Source organism: Vombatus ursinus, unplaced genomic scaffold (genome assembly GCF_900497805.2).
Source record: "Vombatus ursinus unplaced genomic scaffold, bare-nosed wombat genome assembly UNPS02011613.1, whole genome shotgun sequence".
NCBI lineage: Eukaryota > Metazoa > Chordata > Mammalia > Diprotodontia > Vombatidae > Vombatus > Vombatus ursinus.
In genome coordinates this window covers 1,765,152-1,775,057 of record NW_020951391.1, presented here as the reverse complement: position 1 = coordinate 1,775,057, position 9,906 = coordinate 1,765,152, and the positions used below count along the sequence as shown (strand labels likewise).

General features: G+C 46.3%; 1 protein-coding gene across 1 annotated transcript in view; it reads left to right on the top strand.

The window, feature by feature from the left end:
* CSF1 (colony stimulating factor 1) overlaps positions 1 to 7,867 on the top strand; it is a 20,652-nt gene extending 12,785 nt beyond the window's left edge. The window contains exons 7-9 of the mRNA XM_027856718.1: positions 812 to 864; positions 1,286 to 1,347; positions 5,076 to 7,867. Coding sequence (XP_027712519.1) covers positions 812 to 864; positions 1,286 to 1,334 — 102 coding nt within the window. The 3' untranslated portion in view covers positions 1,335 to 1,347; positions 5,076 to 7,867. The remainder of the gene's footprint in view (positions 1 to 811; positions 865 to 1,285; positions 1,348 to 5,075) is intronic.
* Positions 7,868 to 9,906: the final 2,039 nt, after the last annotated feature.

Sequence of the window (9,906 nt, the reverse complement as noted above, 5' to 3'; positions counted from 1 at the left end):
ATAGGATCTGTAGACTTAGACTTGGAAGGGACATTAGAGATAAGAGAAGAGAAATCTAAGGAGTGACTAGACCAATAAATCAACAAGCATTTTTAAGGACCTACTGTGTGCCAGGCCTACTGTGTGCCAGGTACAGATACAAATACGAAGAATGAAATGATCTCTTATCTCTAATGGAGAAGACAACAAGTACACATAGAAGAAAAAGAGTTGGATAGGCAGCTCATCTGAAAGGTTTTGGGATGATTGGTATGAAAAAGAGGAGGATCTGGTGGGGATGAATGGGGGTGAGCTGACCAGGCATATTGATACACTGGTAGTAGAGAAGGCGAGATAATAGCAAGAGAGAAAGATAGCATGAAAATTGGAATTGGGATCCCCAGTATGGGAACCAGCATAAAATGGGAGCGGGGGGGGGGTGCAAAACAGGATGGGAAGCCCAGAACTGGGGTCAGAGAATAAAAGGACAAGGACTACTGTGGGACCAGCCATCTGTATAACTTCTGGACACTCCTCTGGCAACAGGCAGCTTTAGGGTCTAGGTAGGTGAGGTTGGAGCTCTGACAAAACCTTTGAGGTCCTTGTACAAGAGGAGACTGGGAAGGACGACACTGGCTAGTACTGAGCGGAGAATGGCAGGTTGTCCAGAACTTATTTAAGTGAACGTGTACTCGATGAATGGTGGGGAAAAAAAACTTGAGAGCTCTTCATCCAGTTCTCTTAGAAGACGGGGAGGGGGAAGGGAATCCTCTTTCCATTATTCTGCCCTTGTCCTCTAACCTAAACTAAACCTGTTATTTCCTTTCCCCAGAACCACCAGGAGTTACAACCAGCAGAAATACCTATGGAGCAGCCAGAGATCAGGTGAGTTTGGACGTCTCTATGACTTGGGGTTGGTCACTTAAAAGAGCCCTGGGTATACTGCATAGGGAGTTTGGGCTGCGCTTTCTCTAGATTTGGAGAAGAGACCCTTATCTTGAATTCTGTTAATATTCAGGGGCTTCACTCATTTGGCTCTGAGCACCCTCTGTTCAGTAATGTGAGATGGTTTGTGCATTGCAATGGGGGGCTGCAGGGGAAGAGGGAGACTGTACTGTGCTGTCTTCCCAAATAGCTGCAGCCTCTTGGCCAGGCTCTTTTTGCAGACTGTCCCCAAGGATGTCTCAATATCCTGGGTCCTTTGAATGTAATAATGCTAACGGGAGTGGTTTGCTCAGTTGCGTCCACTGGGCCCGCTGTCCCCCTGCTGGTGCTGAAATGTCATCTCATCCTTTTCTTCTGCCAGAAGCCCCCTGAACCAGGAAGAGGACAGACAGGTGGAGTTGCCAGTGTAGAGGTCGTAATGAGGTGAGGACCTGGCTTTGAGTTCATCCTATCCTCGCCGCCCCTCTCCCCATATGAGCACTCACACTACTCATTATTATCAGTGGCACCCCCATCTTTTCCCCACATTTTGGACTCTCCTTTGTCTTCTTATTTCCAGTCTATCACCAAGTTCTGCTGAGTCTTTCTCTCCAATGTCTTAAATCTTCCCTTTTCTCATAGACATTATTCTCAGCTCAGTCGTTATTGCTTCTTGCACGAATCGTTGCCAAAGATTTCTCTTTGCTCTTTTGGCTGACAGTTCCACTCCTCATTTCCCATTCCCTCATATCCAAACAGCAGCTAAAATAACATTCCTCAAGAACTACTTCCCATCACATCTTTACCCTGCTTAGGAGTTTCTAGCAGCTTCATACTGCCATCCTTGTGAAATCTTTGACTGCTCTCCCCTCCCCTATAGATAAATCTCACCAACTTCATCTCTCCCTCCCTATAACCCTACACAATTCCTCCACTCCAGCCAAACTGATATGCTTGCATCTGCCCACATGTGATTTGCTCATTCCCAACATCATACCTTTAGAATCATGACAACTTAAAGCTGGAAAGGACCTTACAGGCTATATATAGTCTAACCTCCCTCCCTATGCAGGAATCCTTTCTGCAATACCCTTGACAGATGGTCATGCTTGAATACTTCCAGTGACTGGGAGCTCACTACTTTGCAAGGCAGACCATTCCATTGTTGAATAGCTGTAATTATTATAAAGTTTAAAGAAAGTTTTTTTAATTAAGCCAAAACCTACCTCCCTATGACTTTTCTTTCTTTGGGCCTAATTCTGCCCCCTTTAAAACAGTAATGAATAAATCTATTCTATCTTCCAATTGATAAATCTTTAAAATATTTGAAGACAGTTGTTATATCTATCCCCTCCTCCCCTACTCAAATGCTAAATGCTTTTCCCCATGCTAAATATCAGTTTTCTCAAACATTTCTTATTTGATATGGTTTCCAGACCCATCACCATCTTGACTATCTTTTTCTGGACATGGTCAATGTCCACCTTAAAATGTGGCACCCAGAACTTCACTGATGTGGTCTGACCACCTTGAAATATAATGGGACTATTGCTTTTCTTGATCTGGACATTATACTTCCACTCAGGCCACATTAAGAAAAATATAAGCTTTTAAAGTAGCTATGCCACACTGTTATTCATCCTGAACTACTGGTCAACTGAAACCTTCCGACTTTTTTCATATGAACTATTGTTAAGATAGGCCTTCCTCATCCTACATTTGGGCAATTGATTTTTTTTTTAGCCTAAATACAGAACTTTACATTTATGCCTCATCTTATTAATTTCAGCATAAAGTTCCAATCTATTAGGATCAACAGAATTTTGATTCTGTTATCCATTCTGCCAACTATTCCTCCCAGCTCTGTTACCCACAGATTTGATAAGCTTACTTTGATGTCTTCATCCAAGTCTTTGATCAAAATGTTTCGCTTCCTTTCCTTCTACGTGACTCCCCTTTCTATTACCAATCTGTGTCTCTCACCTCCTTCAAAACCCGATTTGAAATGCCCCTTCTCCAAGAAAAAGTCCCTGATTGAGCCCACTGACACTAATTGTTCCCTTATTTCGTGTCCCCCCAAGAACTTATGTATTCAGTTAATACTGTATCAATTTGCTCTCGTTTGGATGTTACTTTGTAAGTGTTTTGTAATGGATATTCTATATGTAATATTTTTCCATCTCTACAAGTAGATTGTAAGCTCCTTGAGGGCAGAGCCTCTCTTTTCTCTGTTTTTTTTTGTACTCTTTCCGACCCAAGTGCCTAGTACAGGGCTTTACACTTAGAGAACACTCAATAAATGTTATTGACTGACTGACCTAGGGCAAGTCACTTAACCTCTTTGGGCTTCAGTTTCCTCATCTGTAAAATAAGGAGGTTGGACTAAATGATCCTACCCAGCTCTAAAGTCCTGTGATTCTATGACTCATTGACTCACTGACTGGGAGCACCCTTTGATGTTACTGACATATGCCCGTGTCAATATCTGAATGTGGACCATCCAAGGGGTTAGCACTAGAAACATTAGGAACATGGCAAATATTCAAAGCCATCGGGAGTAAAAAAAAAAAAATAGCCAATGAGGGCACCCTGTCCGTGGTAAAGCTGTGGGTTCCCATGGTCCTCCCTTCCCATTCCTTTCCCTCCCCAACAATAAAGTGGTAGTAATAAGAGAACTGAAGAGGAACAGACAGGGATCTGTGGGGGATAATATTGCTCAATACTTGCCCCTGAACTCTCCTTAAACAGCCCTTTTAAATCTTCCTGTTCCCTTGGTTTATCAGCTTGGTTTTCCCTACCCCATGCCCCAGCCCTACCTTTTCTCAGAGCTCTCACTCACAAGATTCTGACTTGGGGTGGGATGAGGGCAGCGTGGGAGTCCCAGCCAAACCCTCAGTCTGGTGAATCTTTCCCTCAGGTAACTCACAGGCCTGGTGCCAGCATCCTCAAGGACACTCAGTGCTAGCTCCAACATGACTGTTTTATCTTCTCCCACAGTCTGCTTTTTGCTCTCAAAACATTCCAACCACAAGGGACCTGGAGACTGGGGCATGAGAGAATGGGACTTACCCAATATGTCAGACCCCCAGCAGGGTTGGTGTCCTGGCCTGACCTTAGTCTGGTTCTTATCCAACTTATGATACCATTTGGTTTCTTGTGCAGACCGCCCCCCCCACCATAGGGAAAGAAGAGGGGATGGGCAGACACTGTGGTCCCATCTCTCCCCTCTTTATAAAAAACTCCCCTTGAAATACAAGAGCTCTGTCAGCTGAGCCTGAGACCAGTTTGAGGGTGAGGCTACAAGCTGGGTCTAAAGTCAAACTTTTGGTCAGAATCCAGGGGATTTCTGCTCTGAGAACAGAGTGCTCAGAGAATGCTGGGCCTAGCTATTGGACGAGGGGAGCCGGCAGGGTGGAGATGTCATGGATGACATGGAAGGGAGATGAGTGCCAAATCCCTCCAAGCCTGGAGTGGCCTTGACCTCTGGGTTCTAATTCCAGATGGGAAAATGAGAATTTCCCTGTTTTGGTCCTTTTGCTGCACTTTTCTACTAAAAACCATGGTCTCCTTTTTATCTACACATTCCCTGTATTCCTTCATATTCAAAGATGAAGCTTCTAGGGTGCTAGATCTCTGCAGGAAGGTGTGGCAAAATTCCCTTTCACTCCTGGAGGTAACACAGTGATAGAAAAAAGGAAAGTGAGGAACCTAGTAGCAGGGATGATGGGAACTCACCTTGCCCCTTCCCTAGACACCCCAGTAGGCCAGTTGGAAGAAGCTTCCTTCTGACTGACAAGGAACTTTCCCACGTTGTACTTTTTGTCTTCTGTGGCTGGAGCCTCTGCCAGTGCCTATCTGTTGTCTTTTGCTCTCTTCTGGCCCTTGGTTTTCTTGGTGAAGACAGGAGATGAGGCCATTCTGGGAAATTGGCAGTGGTTTGGGCTCCTGCCAAAGAATCTGGGCTCTTTGTGGTAACTAGGGTGGCTTGGAAGGGGAGGGAGTGAGTGGAAGGAAGTTCTTTCTTGCAATAACCATTAATGTCCCACAGGAATGCAACCCCCATCCCCATGCCACCCCATAGCCTCTTTCCACTGGTGTCCCTAGAGACCTCTTCCTCCTTCTCTACCTCCACCCTGCTCCATGCTGACCAGCCTTTTTTCTCTCCCCTGTAGCTGGGCCCACAGGACAGTCCCTCCATGGGAGGAGAAGCCGTGGGGGCTTCCAGACACCCCCCCCAAGCCTGTTCTCCCAGGATCTCAACCTGCCCACCACGGAGTCCCCCGGCCTGGACTGCACAGGACAGGAGCAGGCGAGGGGGGAAAGCCCTCTACCACTCATTCTCTGTCCTCTTACTCTTTATTGACTAAGAGAGGGAGGAAGGATGCACAAAAAGCTACAGATATTTATGATGATGATGATGATGATTTTGGCCCTGGAGGCCAGCATCCATGCTTCAGGGAGTGCCAGCAAAGGCATGCTCAGAGCCTTCTGCCCTCAGAGACTGACCCACGGGCAGCCTGGGGAGGAAGAGAGACCTTCAGCCCCTTCCATCCCACAGTCCCCTCCAGAATCTGAGCCTGGACCAAGGGAGAAGAGGGCTGTTGGGTGGGAAACAGCCTTTAGGTAGGTGTTTTTCGGGGGGAGCCTGGCCTAGAGTTCCTCATTGCTGCCAGGACAAGAGCTTTTCAGGGAAGTGTGCTCCCATCTTATTTATGAAGCACCAAGAAATCCAGGCTTCCCAGCAAGCCAGAGCATGTCCCAAGAGGAAGGAGTGCCTCAAGGCTCCCAGAACAATGCAGCTTAGACTCATTTCCCAAAAAGGGTGCAGCCATCAAGATGGGAGGAGGAGATGCCTACACCCTGCCATGGGTCTACACAGACAGCTGGGGAGGTGTCTACACCCTTCCTCTGAACCAGTGCTCTCAGCTCCCTTTGAGTGACAACTTTGGGGCCTTACCCCAGGATAGCTCCATGTCCCATTGAGTCAGGGCTCTTCCGGGACTCGGCTTTTGAGAGGCCCTATTCCCCAAATCTTGACACCAAACAAGATCTGTGTAGGAAAAAAAGAACAGCAATCACTGTGTCCCACCCTACCCCCCACCATGCCCTGGGCTCTGCTCCCATCTTCCCTCATAACTGTTAGCTGGGTCCTAGAGCTGCCCCAGAACAGCTGGGTAGGAGGAACCAGCTCTCTGATGAAGGAAGCCTTTGCACTGTGAATATTGAATCTTCTTGCTGTACTGGCCTGACCTCTTCCTGTAGGCAGCGTCTTGTCAGTCCCTTTTCCCTACCATTTCCTTCCTCCTATGCACATGAAGCTCCTGAGCTGGTCTCATGATGATGAAGGGATTCCCCCACCCTTCCCTCCACTACCATATTTTGGTGTCCAAACATGATCGGTACCATGGGCTGGATCTCATGGATTCTGGCTCCCTGGAGAGAGGGTAGATGATACCCATCAGTCTACCTGCTTCAAGCTGAGTCTTGCTGCTGGAAGGCCTTTTGTCTCACATTTTGACACTCCCAAAAGGAGGATAGAACTTTTTTTTAATGACTGGAGTGGAGGGAACCATGATGGAACCTGTATCTTTGAACCTGTGTGTATATCTATGGAACTGTGTCTTTGCTCAATCACTTTTCCCTGAACAGGTCTCCTATTTGACCAACCCCTTTGTTCTCTCAACCCTTTGGGAGAACAGAAGAGCAGGCCTTCTGACTCATTAGATTTCCTCCCACTGCTGATCTCAATGTGATGGGTTTCTCAGTCTTATTTTCACCTCAAACCTTTCCTCCTGGACTCAGGAGGAGTCTTCATCTTCCCTCTTTCCTGTACCCACTTGTTAACTTTCTTCCTAGCCCCTCTTATTTCCCCCTCCTCCCTATAATCTCTGCTTTCTCCACCTTCTTTGCTTTCATGCTCATCTTCATTCAGACTCCTTTCAAGTTGGGCCCTGCCCTTCTGGCTCACCTGACCTTCCCTTCCCAAGTGCAGTCCAGCTTCTCATTCCCCAGAGTCAGGGAAAAGAGTTTTAGCTTGGCACCCTCTTGGAACTTGTTCCAAAACTCCATCACTGGTTTAGTGGCTTGGAGCCTTAGTTTCTTCATCTGTAAAAGAAGAGGAGTAACCTCTGCCCTTCACTGCTATGTGGGAGGGGGTGTGAAGTCATTAAATATTGGAGAAGTGATGAGGGTGGGTAGAAGTGCTGTCTGTTATACCTTCTTTTTTTCCCTTTATTCTACCCCACCATCACTGCCTTACTTACATCCTGTTGGTCATTTTGCTAGGTTTTATACACCCTCATGAGTTTTCCTGAGCCTTGTTAAGTGGGAATATCCAGTGTCCTTTTACCCCAGTCATGCTGAGTTACTCATCCTTACACCCGGGACCTGTAGGGTAAGGGGAGCTGGATTCCCTACCTGCTACTTAAGGTCCAGGATGATACCAGAGACCTTCTAGTCCAAATTCACCCACTGGGGGTGGTCATAGTTCTGCCTTAGAGGGAGCTCTGAGGAGAGGGTTGGCTATGAGGGCAGAGCCAGACCTACAACAAGGAGAAACCTCCCCCTGGGCCTCATTTTTCTGGTCTCAGCATTTTACTTTTTGATGTTAGGTAAATGTCTATTTACAATGAAAACTTTGAAGACACAGAAAAATATTTGTTTTCTTTTAAATGTATACTGTGCAAAAAAGGCCAAAATAATAAGCCCAACATTCCAGATGTTCTTAGTACATTGGTAGGTGAGATGAATGGTTCCTCCCCCAGACCTCAGTAGGTCCCAACATCTGTCTCTCCGTCCTTTAATTGAACCCCCACCCCACTTCCCTAGGGAAGGCAAGAGGAGCTGGGGCCTTGCACTGTGTGGTTGTTTTTATACTTGGAAATGGTGAACTATTTTATATATAAAGTCATTTAAGGATTTATTTAAAAGAAATAGGAAGCTGCTTGTATATTTAATAATAAATGCAGACAAAATCACATATGTGTCGTGATAAGAATTCAATCTGAGATCCCGACGATGCCTGGGGGAGTGGAAACGGACAAGCAATGACTTCTGGGAAGAGACACAATGCAGTGAGGTTCCTCTATTGCTTGTGAATTTGGGTCAGGGAAGATGAGAACACTGTTTCTTTAGGACTGCAGGAACCTTTATCAAGTGCCAAACATAACACATCTATATCCCAAAGTACTGTAACACATCCATCCATAAAAATGGACAGAAACCAGTGGGGCCCCTGCAACGTGTTGCCTTGGAAGGTTATAAGGTCATTGGAAGTCTTCAGGCCAAAACTGGATGACCGCTTGCTGTGGATACATTGGAGAGGGGACTCTTTCAGGTATGGGTTGGACAAGAGGGAGTATGGTGGATAGAATGCTGAACTCAGAGTCAGGAAGATCTGGGTTCAATTCGCACCTCAGACACTGCCCTCTGCCTTTGTTTCCTTATCTGTAAAATAAGGTGGTCTGACTTAATGACCTCTAAGGTTCCTTCTGGCTCTAATTCTAACTCTGGATGGTCAATGAGCCCCCTTCCAACCCTGAGATGTTGTGACTATGTGTATACACCCCTCCCATATAGATATACACACATGTGCATTATATGTATTATGCATCTACATATATATATATATATACTATATATATATATATATACACACATATACACATACACACACACATATGCACATTTGGGCTAGCTTACCCTGGAAAAATGATTGGTTATGTTCCGCCTGAATATCCTTATGAGGGCTCTAGGAACAGAGGCCTCCTTCACCGTCTGAGCCAGCCAATTCCAAGCAAGGTTTTGGGCCTCTGTTAGTTGAATGACTGGAGCAAATTAGTCTAAGATCAGTCCTTGAGCCGAGAGCAAATCATTGCCACTACCCCTGAAGACTCCCTAGTCAGGGTTAATACCAGGGAGTGGGCGGAGCCAGTTGGGAGAGCCAGGAGAATACAGCAAGCTGGAGGCTAAGGTTACTAGAATTCAGTTATAAGAACACTGGTTCTTCTTGATGAAGGGAGGCCCACTGGTCAAAGGTAATGCCTTAGGTAGGGTGTGGTACAGGGGTGGGAAATCTGTGGCCTTCAGGCCATATGTGGCCTTCTAGGTCCTCAGTACAGTGGTTAACTGAGTCTAAGTTTTACAGAACAAATCCTTTTATTAAGGGGATTTGTTCTGTGAAGTTTGGATTCAGTCAGAGGGCCACACTTGAAGACCTTGAGAGCCACATGTGGCCTTGAGGCCTCAGGTTCCCTACCCCTGGTGTGGTAGCTTCCCCAGGACAGACCAAACCACGCACCAAATGCTGAACTATTTAGGGGGAAGGGGGCAGGAAAGGGGGCTAACTCTGGGAATGTGGATTTGGAGTTGGGGACCCTAAGCTGGCCCTTAGCAAGAGGGTAGTTCTGAGAAGCAACTGCATTTTCCCCTTTGTACACCCATTGCCTTTCCTCAGTGATATTTCTTCCTACCATGTTCCTATCAATGGTTCAGTGCCCTCACATTCTTCTCATTTCCTCCTACTAGATCTCCTCTCAGAAAAGAATCAGATCAGATCATTGACCCTAAGATGTAAAGGCCAGCTTGGCTTAGTGTGACCTCTACCAGGAGTATTTGCTGAAGTAATGAACCTCTAATGTAACTGTACTAATGGTACAGTTTTTTAGTAACCAACTTTAGGAGCACGGATAGGAGGCAAGATGAAATACATCTGAGGGGTAGTGGGGCAGTGGGGCCTTCTGGAAGTCCAACACCAGATGGAGCTGAGACCCTGAAAGGAGCTATCCTTCTGAAGGAAGCCTTAACCATGTAGCAGTGGGAAAAGTCAGTAAGCATCTCCAGACTGAGATAAGACAAAGGGACTTTGGAGGGTCATGGGAGAAGAACTCAAGAGAGCAGTGCCAATCCAGGCTTAGGAAGACAAAGTTTGGGGCAGGAAGAAGCACACACTATAATACTCCTGCTAGGTCTGGGGTACGGAAGGGATGGGGGTAGAGCTAGTAA